This window comes from Cetorhinus maximus, chromosome 1, assembly GCF_964194155.1.
Source record: "Cetorhinus maximus chromosome 1, sCetMax3.hap1.1, whole genome shotgun sequence".
In the NCBI taxonomy this organism is placed as follows: Eukaryota; Metazoa; Chordata; class Chondrichthyes; order Lamniformes; family Cetorhinidae; genus Cetorhinus; species Cetorhinus maximus.
Window position 1 is genome coordinate 215643584 of NC_135879.1, and position 21745 is coordinate 215665328.

General features: G+C 41.4%; 2 protein-coding genes across 4 annotated transcripts in view; one reads left to right on the top strand and one right to left on the bottom strand.

Annotated features, from left to right (window-relative positions):
• Positions 1–2672: 2672 nt before the first annotated feature.
• Positions 2673–7304, bottom strand: nicol1 (NELL2 interacting cell ontogeny regulator 1). 3 transcript variants are annotated; one of them, XM_078553234.1, is made up of 4 exons: positions 7222–7304; positions 6384–6499; positions 4322–4410; positions 2673–3407 (listed from the first exon to the last, which is right to left on the bottom strand). In XM_078553234.1, the coding sequence occupies exons 2-4, from the start codon at positions 6478–6480 to the stop codon at positions 3336–3338; spliced, it is 258 nt and encodes an 85-aa protein (XP_078409360.1). In that variant the 5' UTR covers positions 6481–6499; positions 7222–7304; the 3' UTR covers positions 2673–3335. The 3 variants fall into 3 exon arrangements, with proteins under 3 accessions (XP_078409360.1, XP_078409370.1, XP_078409351.1); XM_078553244.1 differs by having other exon boundaries at positions 7137–7259; XM_078553225.1 differs by lacking the exon at positions 7222–7304 and adding an exon at positions 6646–6821.
• Positions 7001–21745, top strand: part of nelfa (negative elongation factor complex member A) — a 63264-nt gene continuing 48519 nt past the window's right edge. The window contains exon 1 of the mRNA XM_078553184.1: positions 7001–7245. Coding sequence (XP_078409310.1) covers positions 7036–7245 — 210 coding nt within the window. The 5' untranslated portion in view covers positions 7001–7035. The remainder of the gene's footprint in view (positions 7246–21745) is intronic.

Genomic DNA, 21745 nt, shown 5'->3' on the forward strand with positions numbered 1-21745 from the left:
TATTTAAGCTGGAGAAAATTGGCTGCCTCTCCTCCTTCCATGACATGATGGGTAAGGTCAGCAATGAGAGGGCAATGTTGGAACCCTTTGAGATCTATAGTGGGGTTAAAGAGGATTGTTTTCAGGCACTGACACTCTTTGGCATATTCTTCTCTTTGCCTTCACATCATCTACAGAGGATGTCTATTTACATACTAGAACTGACAGAAAGCTGATCAACCTTGCTTGCCTGAGATCCAAGATAAAAGTGTCAAGTCCTCCTCAGAGAGTTGTTCTACACTGACGATGCCACACTAGCAAATGGACAGACTCTTTCACGCCTGTAAGAGTTTGGTTTGACCATCGGCATCAGGAAGACAAATGTCATGATGCAGGATGTTGCCATACCATTTTCATTACGCCCTTGTTCAAAGAAGGTTGTAAGGATAAGCCTAGCAATTTAACTTCAATGGTGGGTAAGCTTCTTGATACAATTGTTTAGATAGAATTAGTAGTCACATGGAAAAACGTGGGTTGATTAGGAACAGCCAGCATAGATTTCTAAAGGGGCTGGACAGAGTAGATAGGGAGAAACTGTTCCTGCTCGCAAAAGGATCGAGAACAAGAGGGCACAGATTTAAAGGGATTTGCAAAAGAAGCAAATGTGATGTGAGAGAGCACTTTTTTACACAGCGAGTGGATTGATTCTGGAATGCACTGCCTGAAGTGTGGTGGATGCAGGTTCATTCGAGACATTCAAGACGGCACTGGATGATTATTTGAATAGAAACAATGCGCAAGGGTACGGGGAAAAGGCAGGAGAATGGCACTAAGTCATAATGATCACTTGAAGAGCTGATGCAAACATGATGGCCAAATGGCCTCCTGTGCCATAACAATTCTGTGATCAGGATTGACAATGTGGCTCTGGAGGTTGTTGATAGCTTCACGTATCTAAGCTCCACAATCACTAGTCTGTCACTTGATGCTGAAAGCATCACACACATCGTAAAAGCTGCAGCTATTACGTACAAACCGAGTGAGATGTGGAACAACAGCAACCTGAGAAAACCAAACTGAGTCCATCAAACCTGCGTCCTCAGCACACTCCTCTACAGTAGCGAGTGCTCGATAACATATGCTAGGCAGAAAAAGCTGAAGTTTCCGTCTTTGCTGTCTCAGACATATCCTCGGTATCTCTTGGCAGGATGATGTCACCAACTTGAAGGTCCTGCAGCATGTAAATTCCATCAGCATACATTAAGCTGGCTTGGCCACATCGATCGGATGAATGACCTTCTGTATGGTGAACTGGCCACTGGATCACAACCTCCTGGGCATCCATACCCCTGCTACAAAGACATCTACAAGCGAGATATGAAGATGGCGGACACTGACACTCACAACTGGGAGACAGTTGCTGATAGCCTTGACCTCTGGAGGCTGATTGTTTGGAAGGTCATTGGAAGAGGCAAGCAGGAACAACAAAACTCAGCTGGTCGTGAAGAGGGCCCTGAGAAAACAGGCCAGCGAGTCCTGCATCTTTGCAGCCCACTGTCTTCCACTGCAGCAAATGCAGCAGAGGATGCCGTGCCAGAATGGGGCTCCTGAGCAACACAGGGCGATGCTGAACACACAGTTGACCACCATGATGCAAACCATCATCTTACAAGGTCTGCCAATACATTTTCTAAAATGCAATTCCAAAATTTCTTTCCTGATTAACCTAGATTCCTCTCCCGAAACAGACTTTTATTATTAAAAGCAAGAAAATTGCTTGGAATTTCCAGGCTCATTATCGCTGTATTTTCCAATTTTGTAAGCAAATTGGCACATCTTTAAAACCATAATCTAAATTATTAATTTATAAACACAAGGGTGCGTGTGGATGGGCAGATTTTAAACAAGTTTGCCATGCACCTCTGATTTACACTAACTTGTCATTCCACAAGGTGCTGAAAAGAACACAGAGGAATTTGTGAAGAGTAGGAGTGACATCCAGAGGCTCAGCTCCTACTGTTATCATATGACCACTTCCAGCAACTTCATGGGCAGAAACTGTCTGGAAATAGGATGTCAGTCTGCCTTATGATCAGGAAAGAGCAGGTGAGATGGGAGAAGGAAGCAAATATAGAAACTAGGAGCAGGAGTAGCTCATTCTGCCCTTCGAGCCTGCTCCGCCATTCAATATGATCACGACTGATCCTCTATCTCAACGCCATATTCCCACTTTCTCTCCATACCCCTTGATGCCCCTAATATCCAAAAATTTATCAATTTCTTTCTTGAATATATTCAGTGATCTGGCCTCCACAGCCTTCTGTGATAGAGAATTCCACACATTGACCACCCTCTGAGTGAAGAAATTTTTTCTCATCTCAGTCCTAAATGGCCTGCCCTGTATCCTGAGATTGTGGCCCCTGGTTCTAGACTCCCCAACCAGGGGAAACATCTTCCCTACATCCAGTCTGTCTAGCCCTGTTAGAATTTTATACGTTTCAATCAGGTCCCGAAGATTTAGAAGAAAAGTGTTGTACCAAATTCAAGGAGGTGCAGGGGAAAGGAAGGCTGTTTGAATCACATATGCTGCCAAGTGCTCAGAATGACACTAGAAACGGGAATAAAGTAATGAATAACGTGCCACACACAAATCCATTTTGCACTGTAAAAATGCAACAAAATAAACAATTGAGTTTTTTGTTGAATAGAATTTTAATTCAATATAGGCAGTTAAAATAGTGACTGTGCCATGCATATTCAAATTGTTAAATAAGTTACACTATTAGGATCAACACGTCAATACATATATATCAAATAAATGTTAATAAAATTACTTGTCAACCTTGCACAATACCACATTTTCCACAGCTAAATATTTAAATCTTAGCAAAAGACCACAATAAAGTACATTCTACTTGCCAACAATTGAACACAAAGGAGTCACATTGATATAAGGCTAAGGAGCCTTGAAACATCTCAGTCCTTTTGACAAGTTGGAAAGGTGGGGTTGGAGTAGATTTGAAAGTATTGATTGCGGGGGGAGGGAGAAATTGAAGGGATGGTGAAAGAAAAAGGTCTTTAGGAGGCTTTTGAAAACAGGGACACTAGTACCAAGGCAAAGTGGTTTTGGAAAAGGATTCCAAAACACAGTGGCTTCATAAATCAAATAATTTATTTGCCTTTATTTAAAAAAGGCCTCTGAAATATATTTAACATTTCACTGTGAATAGTTAGCTTTGCATATCACCAGCTAAAACATGTTCTCATCTCAAACGTTTGAAACATATTTCACTTGTGTGTCATATGATTCATGGGAACATGCTCTGAGCAAAATATCATGGCCCATCTCTGATTCATCAGGCTAACAGATTGGAAGGCAGACAGTCACATAATGCTCGCTTTTCCACTCGCAGCAGCAGATCGTCAGTCTGTAAATAGAGATGATATCAATGTGACATGCAACCGCCTTTCAAAATTTTACACAAACAACATGTAAATACTCCTTTCTCTCCAAAAGAATCTATTTATATCTCTTTATGTTACAATTTGACTGTAGTCCGAGCATTTAGCCGCAGTTTAGATAATATCGATATGTAGTTGTCGCAATTTTTTTTATATGCATACAAAAAAGTTAAATTGGAAACTTTAAAAAATCTAAGAAATATTTAAATAAATACAGCTTGAATATTTGAAGGAAATTCAGATTACTGCCCTACATCAATCAAAAGCATCATGTAATCTTTGATCATAATCTTTTACAAGTTCCAAATCAAAAGGTGAAACATCCCCAAACATAAAAATAAATATCTATTCTGGAGTGGATTCCTCAAACTAGCTACGAAAACTGATGAAAAAGATGAGAAAACTAGGCTGGTCTCTGTTTGATCATAAACACAATCTAGTTAAGGTGGCTTGGCCTTATGATTATCTATCACTATCTCCATGACTATAAGCAAAATGCCCTTTTACATGGTCAAAGGGATTCTCCCCTCATCGTTTGCCCAAATTTAGTTAACCTTATTGTAATTGCAACAACATACAAGCTGTTCAGATGATCTAATGGAATTGTGCTGCAATAAAATTATCTATCAATTTGTGTATTGTTCTAATGCAATGCATCATACATTTTTCAGCACCTCTGAACATTAACACCATGTTTTCTTAAAGTTAATAATTTTACAACAGTACCTCATTTATAATAACCTGTGGCATCTACACTGCTATAGTCTTCAATGAAAGAAAACAAAGAATACATTTTGTATTGCTCCCAGCGATAGCTATTTTAATTTGTACTGCTTTGATTTATTTTATCAACTTGTTATAATGAGCAATGCATACTTACCCGAGTGTTTAGGTTATTTGCAGTCCTTTTCAAGTCCTGTAATGCTCTCTGCATGAATTCAAAAGCATGACAGTCAACACAGGGGCGACCTGTGGAAGAAACATTAAAACAGCTAAAATGAGATCCAAACAATATTAACGAAAACACTTGGCCATCGGGTATTTGCAGTAGAATTTGATTTCATGTCTTTTCAAATTAGAAAAAAAATACTGTGCCTTGACCTAACTACTTTACAGATTACCCTAGCCAAACTAATATACATTTATTGCATTACAAATTAGAATAACCGCAATCATACTGTAACATTCAACTCAGATTAGGATAGTTCATATTCAAAGTAGACAGGGGTTCAATCTTTATTTTTTCTATTCCCAACTCCAAGCTAGGACTATAATCCATGTAAATAAAAACAAATTATTATTGTCTGAGTTGACAGGTTAAGATAATGTAAAGAAATCTAATACAAACAAATAAACTGGCTTGTTTCAATTGATTAAATTGCAACTACTTTATAATAAACCCATTTGAAAGCATATATGCATGCTCTGAGTAATCCATTTTAATTCAACTCAACGTAGTCTCAAAGGGAGTTAAAGCACAAACATCCTGTGACCAGTTACCTACTGGATAAAACAGTCCGTTTTCATAAATCACTATTTTATAAAATATGGAATACACTTTCATGAATTCAAATCAACTAGCCTTTCTGGATGTTTAAAGTAGTGAGTAGCTGCATTTGATGCCATCTCATTCAGACCAGTCAGGTTACTCTTAATGTACCGCACACATGAAGCACAACATACATATATCCTATGTATATGCCTGCACATCTCAATCAGATTTCTGTACTGAACTACATACACTGTACTAGCAGGAAAAATGTAGAATAACTAAGCCCAGTTACATCAATGCATAAGGGGCACATAAATTCCGACATGAATAAGAACTATACACACAAAAGGACGAATCAAATTAACTAAAATTGCGTGAAACAGGCCAGTCCACATCTTCAATAAGAAACAAAACTGTGACTGGTCAACAATTACCCCTATTAAGCCAGAAGTACATTGATTGAAGGAGGAGAAAGGAATTATTCACCGAAGTGTCCACAAAATACACATAGGAAACTATTAAAAGGGACAGGAAAAGAACAGGATTCATGGAGAAAGAGTGTCAGTTATGGAGGGAAAGAGCAGGATTTACAGTTACGAGAACATAATTTACAGGGGGCAATTCATGCAGGTCACAATTACCAGGAGTGGAGCCAGTCCTGATACAGGAACAGCGGACACCAGGTGCCCAGAGAGAAAGGGGGAAGGGGGCAGTCGAGGCTTTTCACAGACCTGTTTTGTTCATTCATTCTCAGGATGTGGCAACACTGGCGGGACCCAACTCTTGTTCATTTGATACAACGGAGTGGCCTGCTAGGACGACAAACTGGGCTTCCTTCCCCGAAGGACATCGGACAACCACATTATTACTTTAACTGCTAATTTTAGATTCTAGATATTTTGTTTGACTGAATTCAACCTCTCAAACTGCCACTCTGGGATTCTAACTAACCTTTCTAGACTGTTGATCCAGTACTGTACCATAACCACAATAGTACCTACGATTACCAACTAGAGGTGGGCATCTTCCTAAAGGTATCACCACACATCCTTCCTACCATCGGCTGCCCAACACCTGCAGCACACCACCTTCCCATGCCAATTGGAAAGCAAATAAACTCATGAGGTGACTGGGGGATTCTTCATCGTTAGGCAAACGGCCTTCTTACCCCCACACCCCACCCTGCCCTCAATTTCAATAAACAATAGCAAACATCCGTTCATAGTTAATTTTTTAAAAGAAAATTTTGGGGTTTCGTGCCGTCTAAAGCTTTCCTCCGGCTTTGCTCCAGCAGCGGTGCCTGGAAGAGGGACCTTTCATTCCGGGAGACTCCAGGGCCATTCCGGGAGGGTTGGCAACCCCTATCCGAGCGGCTACAAAGAGATGGGTGTCCCAAAAATATTGACTTGACTCCCGGGATTATGGGACAAAGGGAGGGAGCGGGACTTACTTTCAGCCGGGATCACAGTCCCCGATTCGCTGTTGGCTTCGGCTAACAACCCGACACTGAGCAGGGCGAAGACACAGAGCGAAGGAGCAGCCATCATCGCGCGGGCGGCAGCGAGCCTGTTTGTTAATGGCGAGGGGGGGGTGGGGGGAGGGGATAGAAAAATTACCGTTATTTTGTTATCAATCAAATGAACTACCGTTTCAAATAAAACGTTTTTTTTATTTTAAAAACAACTTGTTCTCAAAATAATCTAAGCTACAACCGAAAAAAAATTAAATTTAAAAACACTCCAGCTTCTTCCCTCAACCTCACTTGACAGGCGGTACTGGAGGGGGAGGGCGGCATGAGTATGATTGACCTGGGCTCCAACCAATTGGCGAAGCGGACTGGTCGAGGAGGCGGGCACACTGTTAGATGAATCAAACTTAACGGACAGAAGCTGTCGCAGCGAGTTAGGCTTTCGGCTTGGTGGTGTGGGTGGGTGGGGGGAGGGGAAGAGGAGGGCAGCGGGTTCGAATGGGGCGTGGCCTGTGCCTGAAGGGCGTGGCCTGGGTGTGATGGGGGCGTGGCCTGGCTGAGAGAGGGCGTGGTCTGCAGCAAAGGCTTTAGTCGTCCCGGTTAATGCCCGTCCATTCAAATCTCCTTCTTCAAGATGGCGTCCATGAGGGAGAGCGACACAGGCTTGTGGCTGCATAACAAGCTCGGCTCAGCGGATGAGCTCTGGGCGCCTCCCAGCATCGCCTCACTGCTCACTAAGGACGTCGTGGACAACATCCGAGTGTGTTTTCACGGTCTCTCGTCGGCGGTGAAGCTCAAACTGCTGTTGGGGATCCTGCACCTTCCCAAGCGAACAGTAGACGAGGTGAGACGCCTTTGGTTCTCTCTCACTGTGCGTGTGTCAGAGGCTGGAAGGGAAACCGAGGCGAGCGCGCCAGGAAGTACATGAAACATAGGGGTCAAATCACTAAATATAACCGCCCCTTCTCCATGCTAGACGTGTGTGTATGTAGAACCTGATGAAACCACTCCAAAAAAGTTTTATTATACATAATATATATGTGAAAGGAAAGTTGTCGAAGTAAATGCATGCAGTCTTTGATGAGGCATTTAACATTAAGCAGTAAAATCAATTTAAGTTTTTTTGTGATCTTAAGGCAGTTATATCTTAGCGATTCTTTTATAGAGGTTCCCAAACTTTATTTGCAAAGATTTTTTTTTTCATTTTTTTTTAACACATTGAACAAGAGGATTTTATTTTCTTGGCTGGCATAGCATAACATTGCTTAAGCTGGGAAGCAATGTAAGTGGCATCGTACCAGCGCTATCCTACTGAATGAACTTGAACATTTAGTGCCTCAGCCTTGTCTCTCGGTCAGCAGAATGAGTCTGCTTGTTGGTGCACAATTTATGGAATCTTGATTTGATTTTCGGAGTTTCAACTGCAAATCAGTCTCCATATTCGGGAGGCTTGTTTTTGATGTAAGTGAAGAAAATCCCACTTCACACAGATACTTGTCCACAGTGCGTCAATGTAATTCATTAGCTATTTTGGGCAGCGCTGGAACTTCTAAAAATTGAGACTCAGAATTGATCGAGTGATACAAATTTAAAATTATATCTTGAACAGTCATCAAAAACATCAATCTAATGATTGGATTGTGTAAAATGGATATATGTTCTCTGAAGTTTAGAAGAATGAGAAGGGATCTCTTTGAAACGTGAGAGATTCTTAAGGGACTTCACAGGGTAGATGCTGAAAGGCTGCTTCCCTTGGTTGGAGAGTTTAGAACTAGGGTTAATATTCTCAGGATAATGGGATGGCTATTTAGGGCTGAGGTAAGAGGTTTCTTTACTTAGGGGATTGTGAATCTCTGGAGTTTTCTACCCCAGAAGGAGGTGGTTATGTTGAGTGTATACAAGGCTTATATCAATAGATTTTTGGACACTGAGAAAATCAAAGGATGAGGGGATGGGGGTGGGAAAGTGGAGTTCAGGTAGAAGATCAGCCATGATCTTGTTGAATGATGGAGTATGCTTAAGGGGGTTTGTGGCTTCCCCTTGCTCCTATATCTTGTGTTCTTATCTCCTACCATATCACGGGACATAGGAGCAGGAGTAAGCCATTCTGCCCCTCGAGCCTGCTCCGCCATTTAGCTGGATCATGGTTGATCTTCTACCTCAATGCCATTTTCTTGCACTATTCCCATATCTCTTGATATGTCTAATATCTAGAAATTTATCGATCTCTGCCTTGAATGTACTAAAGGACTGAGCCTTCACAGCCCCCTGGGGTAGAGAACTTCAAAGATTCACCACCCTCTGAGTGAAGAAATTCCCCCTCATTCAGTTCTAAATGGCCTACCCATTATTCTGAGACTGTGTCCCCTGGTTCTAGACACCACCCTGGCCAGGGGAAATGTTCTTCCTGCATCTACCCTGTTGAGCCCTGTAAGAATTTTGTTTGTTTCAATGAAATCACGTCTCATTCTTCTAAACTCTAGAGAATACAGGCCCAGTCTCCTCAATCTCTCCTCCATAGGACAATCCCGCTATGCCAGAGATCAGCAATTATGCAGTCTTTTGTAAGACATGGCTAGGCCTGTCAGCACTTGCCACTAATGCCATTTCAAACGATTTTGGGGATAGAAGACTTGCATCAATTGAATGAAAAGTTCCACTTGATAATTTAGAATGAGACAGCATGGAATGCGCCAACTGCTACGGTAGAGGTAACACTACTTTCTTCTGTTACCTTCGTCTCCCCTTTCTGATGAAAGCGCAGTTGTTTGAAAAGGCCTGTGGTTTATCTATGAGAACAGGATGTTGGGGCAACAAGTGGTGTTTTAGTTTCATGGTTTTTTATTATCTTCAGCGAGAACTTTGGCACAAGCACACTGGCCCTGTTATTTTTGTTGTCAATGTTGAACAAACAATGATTGCCAATCATTATACTTGTAACTGCCCACAGATTTGTAGGCTTTTTAGCAGCAGCTTACGGTCATCAGAGGTCCAAAACAGCCTGGTAGCCTCTGTAGAGCACCTAGGACCTATGAAGCAGGCAAATGACAGCCTTTCTCTTCAACCAATCAGATTGAAGGATCCTCAGTGTGATGCAGGCTTTTGTTAATTTATTCATGGAATGTGGGCTTCATTGGCTGGGCCAGCATTTATCGCCCACCCTAATTGGCCTTGAGAAGGTGGTGGTGAGCTGCATTCTTGAATCACTGCAGTCCGTGTGCTGTAGGTCCACCCACAGTGCTTGTAGGGAGGGAGTTCCAGGATTTTGGCCCAGCGACAATAAAGGAATGGCAATATATTTCCAAGTCAGGATGGTGTGTGGCTTGGAGGGAAACATCCAGGTGATGGTGTTCCTGTGCATCTGCTGTTCTTGTCCTTCTAGATGGTAGCGGTTGTGGGATTGGAAGGTGCTGCCTAAGGAGCCTTGATGAGTTCCTGTAATGCATCTTGTAGATGGTACAGACTGCTGCCATTGTGCGTCGGTGGTGGAGGGAATGAATGTTTGCAGATGTGGTGTCAATCAAGCGGGCTGCTTTGTCCTGAATGGTATCAAGCTTCTTGAGTGTTGTTGGAGCTGCACTCATTGAGGTAAGTGGAGAGCATTCCATCAGATTCCTGACTTGTGCCCCATAGATGGTGGACAGGCTTTGGAGAGCCAGGAGATGAATTACTCGCCGCAGGATTCCTAGCGTCTGACCTGATCTTGCAGCAACGGTATTTATATGGCTAGTCCAGTTCAGTTTCTGGTCAATGGTGACCCCACCAGGATGTTGATACTCAGGGATTCAGTGATGGTAATGCCATTGAATGTCAAGGGGTGATGGTTAGATTCTTGCTTGTTGGAAGTGGTCATTGCCTAGCACTTATGTGGCGTGAATGTTACTTGCCACTTGTCAGCCCAAACCTGGATATTGTCCTGGTCTTGCTGCATTTGGATACGGCCTGCTTCAGTATCTGAGGAGTCGCGAATGTTGCCGAACACTGTGCAATCATCAGCAAACATCCCCACTTCTGACCTTATAATGGAAAGAAGGTCATTGATGAAGCAGCTGAAGATGGTTGGCCTGGGACACTACCCTGAGGAACTCCTGAAGTGATATCCTGGAACTGAGATAGTTGACCTCCAACAACCACAACCATCTTCCTTTGTAAATCTAAACTTTGGAGTGTAAATTAGAATATTTTATTCAATGTAAAATCAAAATGAAATAGGGTGAGAAAGGAAGCTGGGATTAAGAGTTTTTAAAAAGCTTTTGAAACTATTTTATTAAATCTCCAACAGTAGCTAAAATCTCAAGGAATACAAATCCACACTTAAAAAATTTAACTTTCAGTGCAAGAGAGGTTGTTTGACAGTGATTAAACTTGGCATGCTGTTGAAAATTAATTTGCACTTGAATGGCCAGGCATTTTCTGGCACATCTAGCAATTAAGTATAGCAAATTCACGCCTTTGTGTGTATTTCAATTCGGAGTCACTCGCTAATAGACTGTTATTAGCACAACTTGTGGAGGAACAGGTCAACTCTGATGGCAACTTCCAGATCTCTGTGTCTTGCTGCATGTGTCCGGGCGCCAGATGTTGCTGTCCGATTTGGACTATGACAACAATGAGCACTTATAGTCTCACCGTTATTCCTAGTGCTAATTCTGAGCCAGGGTGGACCAGTAGATGTGAGTCCATGTCCCAAGTATGAAGGATTGCATTTTGTATTTTTTTCCGTTTGATCGGATGCTCTTGTTCCTTCACCAGGATTCTAAGTTCCTTAGTCTTACACTTTAAAAACAAATTGCTGCATCAATTGATAAATATCCAACACCAAACGTTGCATTTACAACAGTTTAAAAACCTAAACAAAATTTCTACTTGCTGGTTCCCTTAACTTTAACAAAGTTGATTTTTTGTAAACCTGATAAGTCATATTACTGGTTTTACTGGAGTTATCACTTCATTAATCCCACAAGAATTAATAATAAACCCCGTTCCCTGACTCAGTTAATTGTTGGTCTTTTCTTAGGGTTATTTTATAAAGTTGGCTTGGGGGTGGCGTGGGTGAGCTGACACTGGAAGAATTGATGTTAGCATTCACTGCAGCTGGCAAAGTCCTCTTATCTGATCCTGCTTTGCCAGTAGATACTGTATGCTGTAAGGCAAGGCCTCTCATTATTTGCCTTGTTCAAAAATGTGAGCAGGGTTTCCACAGCATTTCTAACAAAATAAAATTCAGTGAAGCAGGAACAAATCCTGCAAATGTAATCCCCTAGCATTTCCCTTTTCTTCCCACCCGAGCTTTGTCACAGCCCCCAGTTTAATGCATTTAGTCAGTGTACCTTTGAAATGTGGGGCTAGCGATTAGAATTATCGTCAAGTTTGTTATTTTTAAAAGATATGTGACATTAAACTAAGGTAACTGCAAAATTGCAAGTAGAGAAAAGAATTGTGGATTTCATTCAGGTAATTTTAAATTTTCAGTAATTGTGATTTTGGAAGTCAGTTTTCTTTTTCAGGAATTAAACTAGAAAATGAAACAGAACTCTGCCATGCTTCTGCTTAAGTGTGTGCACGTTAACACTTTACTAGGCTTGTAAACCTGGATGGAAGGAGTGTATGGTTACGCAAACTTGGTGATGATGTGGTCCAAAGTTGACATGATTAAATGTTCCGCAAAGGGATACAAAGTGTGAGACCAACCGAGATTGAGATGAATTGGAGTCGGAAATGAGAAAAACGTTATTTTAATCTTTTGGGAGGCCACCTCGTTTGTAAGCTGTTATGATGTTTATTGTAGTATTAAGAAAGATGGAATTTGCATTTATATAGGGTCTTTCCAGTTGCTCATGAAACCCCAAAGCAGTTGACAGCCAATGAGTACTTTTTGAGGTGCAGTCACTGTCATGTAGGCAAACTGAGCAGCCAGTTTGTGAATAGCAAAGTTCCACAAACAGCAAGTGAATAATCATATGGCCGTATTTTTTTGGTGGTAATTGACCAGTATAATTGTTGGACAGGACATGGCACATTGCTGTTGAGCTTTTAATGTATGTTTGAACAGTTAGGCCTTTTGATTTGTCATCTCGTGGAAAAGATCGTACATTTGATGATGCAATGCTTTCTCAATACTTAATTATAATGTCATAAATATGTGTTCATTAAGTACTATCCTCCATTTCAAAAGTAATTACCAGGCTATGTTTAATCTGATTTGCAAATTACTGCAAAAAGAGGAATTGTCAACCCTGCGGATTACTGAAAAAGCACTTGTGGAAAATTTTAACAAATAGTGGAATTTTTTATTTTCTGACCAGGCATAATTAAATGGTTAAATTAGATCAACCAAAGAAATATTACAAGAACGATGCCTGAAAAACTCTCAAGCTAAGGTGATGTCTGAAAGGGAATTTCACCTTGAAATGTTTGGAGAAAAGACGAGTAAATAGAGTTGAGATATTAATCATTTATGGTCTGTTTGAATATTGGAACAGAATCGGGCTGTTGAATGGCCTACACCTGTTCATGTTCCCAGTGCTGGAAGCCTCTGAGGGGAGAACAGACAAGTTAATATTTCCAATGCCGACCTTTCTTCAAAACTGAAAATTAGGTAGAGGGTAGGCGGATTAATATACACAAAAGCAAAGAGGAGTCATGAGTGAAATCACAACTTCAAGACATGTACAAAGACACAAGGGGTGTATAAATAGCCAAAAAAGCAGGAGCTTGGGGAAATGTAAGAAAATGAGTTGAAGGAAAAAAATACATGTCAGACAGGAAAATTAAAACAAATTTGAAAATGGCGATTATAGTTAAAGTCTATGGTTAACTTAAGTCGGTGTTCAGGTCAGAGGGTTGCAGGATACCAAGGAAAAAAATAAATATTCTTGATGTTTTCTCTAAGCTTTGTTAGAACAAGACCAAATGGGAGGTAGAAAAGGCGATGCACAGGTAGAATTTGTGTTGGTGGGGGAGGGGGAGTTGGCAGTGATTTCCAGTTAAATGGATTGGAATATTGTGGGCTGGTCTTATTACAAGGAAGGATTTGGATTTGTAGTTATGTACAAAACCATTCAGTGATTGTGCTGTTTGGATCTAGTGACCCAGTTACGAATCTATGGTTGCACAATTATAGAAGAAATGCTAGCCAGCCCATTTTAATTGATCCATCCAGAGATATTCTAACGCATGCCCCTCTCCACTGCCATTGTAACAAAGCACTCCAGGATATTTCCTCCCACTACTGAATTTGGAAGTTTATTCTACATGTTGATTTCTTCTTGTGAGGTGAAAAAAAACTTCGGTCATCAGCCCTAAAATTGCTCTTTTCTGATATAAACTTGTGTCTTCTAAATTCTACTACCGCAATTTATTTTGAATATCCCAATTTAATTTCCCCATATCCTTAACAGTCTGCATAGATCATCTTTCCAGTGCCTTGTTTCCACACTGAAAAGCCCAAGTCTCAAAGTATTTTTCACAGCTCGTACCCAGGACGGTGGAGACTAGTGTCCTCTCTACAGCCTTCAGTATTCAAGATGTGGTCCAGCAAAAGCACTATAAAGTTTTACTACCTGCTTTGGTTCATATTCTACTGTTCTGGCTATGTAGTTGAATAGCTTATCAGTTTAACTGATTGCTCTTCACTGCTAGGGCATCATGTCTATTAATACCCCTAGACCTCTTTTGGCTTAATTGCTGCCATTTTTACACCTTTCATGGAGTACGTATGTTGTCTGTTTTCTCTTGTGTGTGGCACTTAATCAGATGACATTTAATGCAGATAAAGACATTGTCCTGCTAACTTACAAATCTTGTCCAACTCGTGCTGTGATTTATGAGCTACCTCTTGATTCCACTCCCCCCTCCTTTTCATCTTGGAAATGAGGTACAGAAAAGTTAATCTGGAATATTACTTGACATCACACTCTCCAAGTTTAAAGTAATTTGCAAATTTGAACATTTTAGACTAGGCTTTTGAATCCAGGTTGTTTATGTAAATTAGAAACAGCATCAGGCAGTGAAGTGCACCCCCGACCTTAGCATCCTTTCCTCTAGACCTCAACCCCTGCCCAACTTCACTTTTGACATTCAAGAGTGGGGGAGGAGGAGGAAATTGAACTTCAGCAGTAGCACAAGGTTGGCACTAGTGAATCAATCTGGAAGTTGGCCAGGATGTAACATGGCTGCTGATTTGTTATTGCCCGTTTTGCACTATTGCTGCAGACTGTTTATCCTCGACACTCCTAACAAGTGCTTTTTGCTTCTAATCCTTCAACCAGTTTCTTGCTCATTCCCAGTTTCTCCCTTCCCTGATTCTCCACAGCTGTGAGTTGAATGTATAATCTTTTGGAAATCATGGCACACAACATCATGCGGATTACCACTGTCCACTTGGTTGTTGCTTCCTCAATGAATGCGGATAAATAAGAAAAATTGTGGGGGGGTTTCGGGTGGCAAAGCGTTCTCCATAATAATCAGGTGGTTGTGAACTGCTCCCAAATTTGTGAAAGTAGATTGTGGTTAAGGAGCTGCTTAAGGTAACTTTGTAATACTGAAATGTGTGATAGATGTTACAAAAATATGAGAAAGTTGAAAATGGAAAGTTTTTACTATCAAGATGCTGATAGGTGTGTTTTCAATTTTCATCTTTGAAGAAAAGCTGATTTCTTGTTTGGTAACAGTGAGTGATAGCTGTTTACAGGTATTTCTGTTTAAATTAAAGTTGGTATCACTGGCTTTAATAACACTTGAGGCAATCGACAGGACCACCTTAGACTCACTTCTTTAATGAAAGTGGAGCATGGAGCAAAATTGTGAGTCCGCTTTGGGACCTTGGTGTACAATCAACTGATCAGCAGGTTTCTCTCTGGCAACTCTTCCTGGACTGCACCATTGCCATTGATATCACTCTCTAGAATGCAGTTGGCTTAGAATGATTCCAAGAGTTTCTAGCAGCTATTGAGTTATTTACTTTCCAGATTATCTGTTTCGCAGTTGCTCACAATTGTCTGTTGTAAATGAATTAAATTACAAGAACCAGAACTCCAGAGGCACAATCTAGAAGATTCTATCCAAAACAAAAACAGAATTACCTGGAAAAACCCAGCAGGTCCGGCTCCAGGTAATTCTGTTTTTGTTTTGGATTTCCAGCATCCGCAGTAGTTTTTTGTTTTTATAGAAGATTCTATCATTTGGCTCGAACAAATGCCTGCTTATACCTCCAATGTGGTGTCAAAAATGACTAGCTGAAGTTTTATCATGTCTGATTGTTATGATTGCAGAGAAAATTCACTCCACCCTATTACATGGTAAAGCTACAGCAGAAAAGTTTGTAAAGTTTTTTTAATGTAATGCTGCATGACAATGCTTTTTTAAAGCAATTGTCTCATTGAGGGAAGAATGGCATCCATCATATGTAGCAAATTCCATATGAATCTTTAATGTAGTTACATTGTGGCTGCACACAACTTCAGCAATTCCCTCACTTTATAACCATCCCTGTGCAGTCATAAAGGACAAATACCTTGGGGTGCAGGTTAAATATTTATTTGTGGACTCCACATTCACTAATACAGTTGGTGAATGGATCTCCAGTTAAACCAATTTGGTACTGCTGAGGTAAACTGCAGGATACATTTAAAGCTTAGGGTATACCATTTAATACTATGGTGTTCTGGTTGGGACCATGTCTAACTAGTCTGCCACTATGAACCCACAAGATCTCAGTTCTGTAAATAGGCACATCCAAAGTCTATTCCAACGCTGTTGCTCTTGAACACATCTAAGGTAATTAAATGTTGTTTACTGTTGTGAGGGAAGTTGCTTTTGAGCAGGTGTTTGTAAATCCCCAATGAATATCATGTGTGAAGTAAATCTCAATTTCTCTCACTTCCTCCCTCTCTTCATCTTCCTTTTGCTTTTGTGCTCTTTCCCCTTCCTTTTTCTTTCACTTTTCTCTTTCCCGTGTTCTCCGTCCCCTCGCCTATGCTCACACCTGCCCCCATTCTACCCTCGTGCAGACTCGCCTCCCCCTCTCTAGCACGTTCATTCTCTTTCTTGAAGAGGCACTTGTGTAGTGAGGATTTGGGTTGACAGGACATTGAAGAAATGAGTCGGGTCTTGTGGGAGAGATGAATCAAGAGGAGAGAAGTGACAATAAAGGTGGAGCGATGGGTGTTGCGTGGGAGAAATAATGGGCTGGAAGACAGTGAAGTGACTTGAGGGATGAGGGCATTGAAGGCAGTTGAACTGTTGGACAGACCAAGAGCAACAGTGCTATTTCTGTGTCTTCATATGCTCAGCCTATGTAGGCCTCATTTCTTAAGATTTGTTTGTATCCGTCTGTTGACTCAGTTAATGCTGTACTAGACCAGGACAAGATAAGCTTGCAGTGAATTAGTAATTGAGAGTACAACTTAACGGAACTCCTGCCTCTAGCAACTGCTTGTTCTCTGCTCCCACATACAGTGAACTCAGTTTTGCAGATCTCTTGCAAGTTGCCTTTAATTCCTGGTGTTGCTGATGAGCCACTGATTTTGATCAATTATTGTTTCTGTTGTCGAGTGCTTGTGTAGCATAAATTTCAAGATGTAATACAACCGCTTTGCTTCTGTGGCACCAGGTTGTGTTTCTTCTCTCTTGTTTTATTAGTTAGGGTACTATAGTGTTGCTTGACATTCAAGCATATTCAGATGTCTGGACTGCAAAATGTAGAAATTTATGAAAGCGAGGCTGTCCCAAGCAAACATGTCTGCAGGAGATAAAAGTAAAATACTGCGAATGCTGAAAATCTGAAATATAAACAGAAAATGCTGGAAAAACTCAGCGGGTCTGACAGCAGCTGTGGAGAGAGAAACAGAGTTAACGTTTCAAACTGGCTCTGAAGAAGGGTCATAAGGACTCGAAACAGTAACTTTGTTTCTCCACAGCTGCTGTCAGACCTGAGTTTTTCCAGCATTTTCTGTTTTTATTTATGTCTGCAGGAGATGTCTTCATCTTGACTCTGTGGCTCTGGAGTGCAAGTTGGAGAGCCTCTGATACAGGGAAGGGGGAGGAATTTCTAGACAGTTTTATCCAGAATATAGTCACACCCCAGAGGAGAATGCAGGTTCAGAAAAGGAAGGGAGCCAGGTAGCGGGGATTTAGGAGAGGTTGACAGGGAGGTCCCACACACACTGGTCCTGTTCAATAGGTATGATGTACTGGTTAACTGTGAGGACAAGGAGAAAGACTGCAGGGAGGATAGCCACAATGAAGACCAAAGCACCATGGCTCAGAAGACTGTCCAGAGGAATTTGGGGTAGCAGGGAGAAGAACACAATAGGAATGGTTTAGTTCTAAGGGACTCTATAATTAGGAGGATAGATAGTGTCCTCTGCAGCCAGAAATGAGGATCCCAATGGGTGTGTTGCCTTCCTGACACCAGGATAATAGATATTTCATAGCAGCTGGAGAGGAACATGGAAAGGGAGGTGGTGAAACCAGTTGTCATAGCCCGTATCGGAACAAATGACCCGGTAAGAATAGGGAGGGAATCCTGATGAGAATATCAAGAGTTAAGCTTTAAATTAAAAAGCAGGGCCGAGAGGCTAATAATCTCTGGATTGTTGCTTGAGCCATGTGCAAATTGGCATAAGAGCAGGAAAATTAAGATGTGGCTAAAAGGCTGGTGTGGAAAACAGGGGTTCCTTTTCATGGGACATTGGGATAGGAAGGAGCTGTACCAATGTGATGGGATCCATGTCCTCCTGATAAGAACATAAGAAATAGGAGCAGAAGTAGGCCGTTCAGCCCTTTGAGCCCACCCTGCTATACAATGAGATCATGGCTGATCTTTTACCTCAACACCATTTTCCTACACTATCCTCATATCCCTTGATGTTTTTAATTTGAAGAAATTTATTGATCTCCGTCTTGAGCATACTCAATGCTCTGCAGCAGAGAATTCCAAAGATGCACCACCTTCCAAGTGAAGAGATTCCTCCTCATCTCAGTCCTAAGTGTCCTGCCCCTCATTCTGAGACTGTGTCCCCTGGTTCCAGACGCCGCAGCCAAGGGAAACATCCTTCCTACATCTACCTTGTCGAGCCCTGTAAGAATTTTGTATGTTTGCATGAAATCACCACTCATTCTTCTAAACTTCAGAGAATAAAGGCACAGCCTTTTTAATCTTTCCTCTTAGGACAATCCTTCCATCCCAGGAATTAATTTAGTGAACCTTCATTGCACTCCCTCCATGGCAAGTATATCTTCCCTTGGGCAAGGAGACCAAAACTGCCACAATATTCCAGGTGTGGTCTCACCAAGGCCCTAATAATTGCAGTAAGACATCTTTACTCCTTGACTCAAATCGTCTTGTAATAAAGGCCAACATACCATTTGTCTTAATTGTTTGCTGTACCTGCATGTTGGCTTTCAGTGATTCATGAACAAGGACACCCAAGCCCCTTTTTGAAGTTCAACACTTCCCAGCCTCTCACCATTTAAGAAATACTCTATTTCTGTTTTTCATACCAAAGCGCATAATTGCTTTAAAAAAAAAGACATTTTGTCAAAGCTTTTCGCCTTGCACGCATCAGGACAAGAATACCAATGTCAGGGGAAGCAACAACTTTTTACTGTATAAGAAGAGGGTGCTGATTGGTTGGCAAGCAGACTTTGGTAGAGGTGTTGCTGTGAAGAATGCACCAGTTAATGGTGACTGGTAGTTAACTGCCAAGCATTGTTTGATTTAAACCAGGCAGCTTAAATCTGATTGATCAAGGCATTGCCATGAGGTATGAAGCAGCGATGGCTATCACTTATTTTGTTTAGCTGAAACAGGCACAATGTGTGTACATGTTCTTTCTGTCTGCCAAGAACAGGGCCCTGTGTATTAATACATGTAACTTCCAGTACACACAAATGTGCCACACTGCGAGCCTGACTTAAATTGGTTGTCAGCGTAATTTTTAGCACTCTGTGGACAGCATTTGCTAAGTAATCCTATCATGGAATCACATCTAATGTTGGACACTTGGCCATTTGTTCACTACGCAAGCTTGATGCATCATAGACATCAGATCATTTCACGCTATATCAGTGATCATTTGTATTGTACGTTTTGGGGTGATGATAGAAAAGGACGATAGGCAATCCAGAGTAAGAATAATTAACTGGATGAGAGCCAACTTCAATGGGGCAAGAATGGAGCTGGGCTAGATAGACTGAAAGATTGACAGGAAAAATTGTAGCTGAACAATGGGCTACCTTCAAAAAATAATTGGTTCAGACACAGTCAAGGTATATTTCTTCAAAAGAGAAGGGTAGAGCAAACAAATCCAGAACTCCCTGGATGGAAAAGGAGATAGAAATTAAGATAAAGAAGAAAATGTGTGCTTATGACAGGTGTCAGGTAGAAAATACAATTGAGAACCAAGAGGAATACAGGAGGTTTAGAGAGGAGGTGAAAAAGCATATTAAAGAAGCGAAGAGGGATTATGAGAAAAGACTGGCAGCCAACATAAAGGGGAAACCCAAAGTCTTCTATAGGCATATAATAGTAAATGGAGGAGTAGGGCCGATTGGGGATCCAAAAGGGAATTTACACAGGGACAAATGTGAAAAATGAATACTTTGCATCCGTCTTTACCAAGGAGGTAGATGCTACCCAGGTCATGGTGACAGATAAGGAAACTCTGTCACTGGAAGGGTTCAAAATTGATAAGGAGGAAGTGTTGAATAGACTATTGGTACTTAAAGTTGACAAAGCACTGGGACTGGGCGAGATGCATCTAAGGATATAGAAGGAAGTGAGTGGAAATTGCAGGGGCACTAGCCATAATTTTTCAGTCTTCCCTAGACTCAGGTGAGGTGCCAGAGGACTGGAGAATTGCAAACATTGCGCCCTTGTTCAAAAAAGGTTGTAAGGATAAGCCCAGCAATTACAGACCAGTCAGTTTACCTTCAATAGTGGGCAAGATTCTAGAAACAGTTATTCGGGATAGAATTAGCATTCACGTGGAAAAATATGGGTTGATGAGGAAGAGTCAGCCTGAATTTCTAGAGGGGAAATCATGTTAAACTAATTTCCTGTCTTTTGAAGAGGTAACAGAAAAGATTGATGAGGGCAATGCTGTTGATGTGGTGTACATGGACTTTCAAAAGACATTTGATACAGTGCCGCACAACAGACTTGTGAGAAAAGTTATTGCTCATGGAATAAAAGGGACAGCAGCAACATAGATTCAAAATTGGCTGAAAAATAGGAAGCAGAAAGTAATGGTCAATGGATATTTTTTGGGCTGGAGAAACATTTGTAGTGGAGTTCCACAGGGGTCGATATTGGGACCCTTGCTTTTCGTGATATATATTAATGATCTAGATCTTGGTGTGCAGGGGACAATTTCAAAGTTTGCAGGTAATACAAAGCTTGGGAGTGTTGTGAATTGTAAGGAGGACAGTGTGGAACTTCACAAGGACATAGACAAGTTGGTGGAGTGGGCAGACAGGTGGCAGCTGAAGTTCAATGCAGAGAAGTGTGAGGTGATGCATTTTGGTAGGAAGAACATGGACAGACAATATAAAATAAGGGGTGAAATTTTGAAGGGGGTGCAGTAGCAGAAAGACCTGGGTGTATATGTACATAGATCATTGAAGGTGGCAGGACAGGTGGAGAGTGCAGTTAAAGCATATAGTATCCTGGGCTTTATTAATAGGGGTAGAGAATACAAGAGCAGGGAGGTTATGCTGAATTTATATAAGACACTTGTTAGACCTTGGCTGGAGTATTGTGTACAGATCTGGGCACCACATTATAGGGAGCATGTGAACACATTGGAGAGAGTGCAGAAGAGGTTTACAAGAATGGTTACAGGGATGAGAAACTTCAGTTACGAAGATAGATAGGAGAGGCTGGGACTGCTCTCCTTGGAGAGAAGAAGGCTAAGCGTAGATTTGATAGAGGTGTTCAGAATCATGAGGGGGCTGGACAGAGTAGATAGGGAGAAGCTGTGCCCTCTCATAAGAGGATCAAGAACGAGAGGGCACAGATTTAAAGTGATTTGCAAAATAAGCAAATGTGACGTGAGAAAAACTTTCTCTCACAACAACTAGTGGTTTGGGTCTGGAATGCACTGCCTGGAAGTGTGATGGAGGCAAGTTGAATCGAGGCATTCGAGAGTGCATTAGATGATTGTTTCTATTCAAATATTGTGCAGGGGTGTGGGGAAAAGGCAGGGCAACGGGTCTGTCATGATGCTCATATGGACAGCTGGTGCAGACACGATGGGCCAACTGGCCTTCTGTGCTGTTAAAATTGTGTGATTCCGTATATGGCGCAAACTCCTGAACGGGCCTAAGGCTGTCACTTGCGG

Coding starts and splice junctions, on each gene's coding strand:
- nicol1 (XM_078553225.1), bottom strand. CDS start 6,728: ATGCCGCCCTCCCCCTCCAGTACCGCCTGTCAAGTGAGGTTGAGGGAA. Junction 4,411..6,383: donor GACTGTGATCCCGGCTGAAA/GTAAGTCCCGCT, acceptor TTTCTTCCACAG/GTCGCCCCTGTGTTGACTGT. Junction 3,408..4,321: donor CAAATAACCTAAACACTCGG/GTAAGTATGCAT, acceptor CTCTATTTACAG/ACTGACGATCTGCTGCTGCG.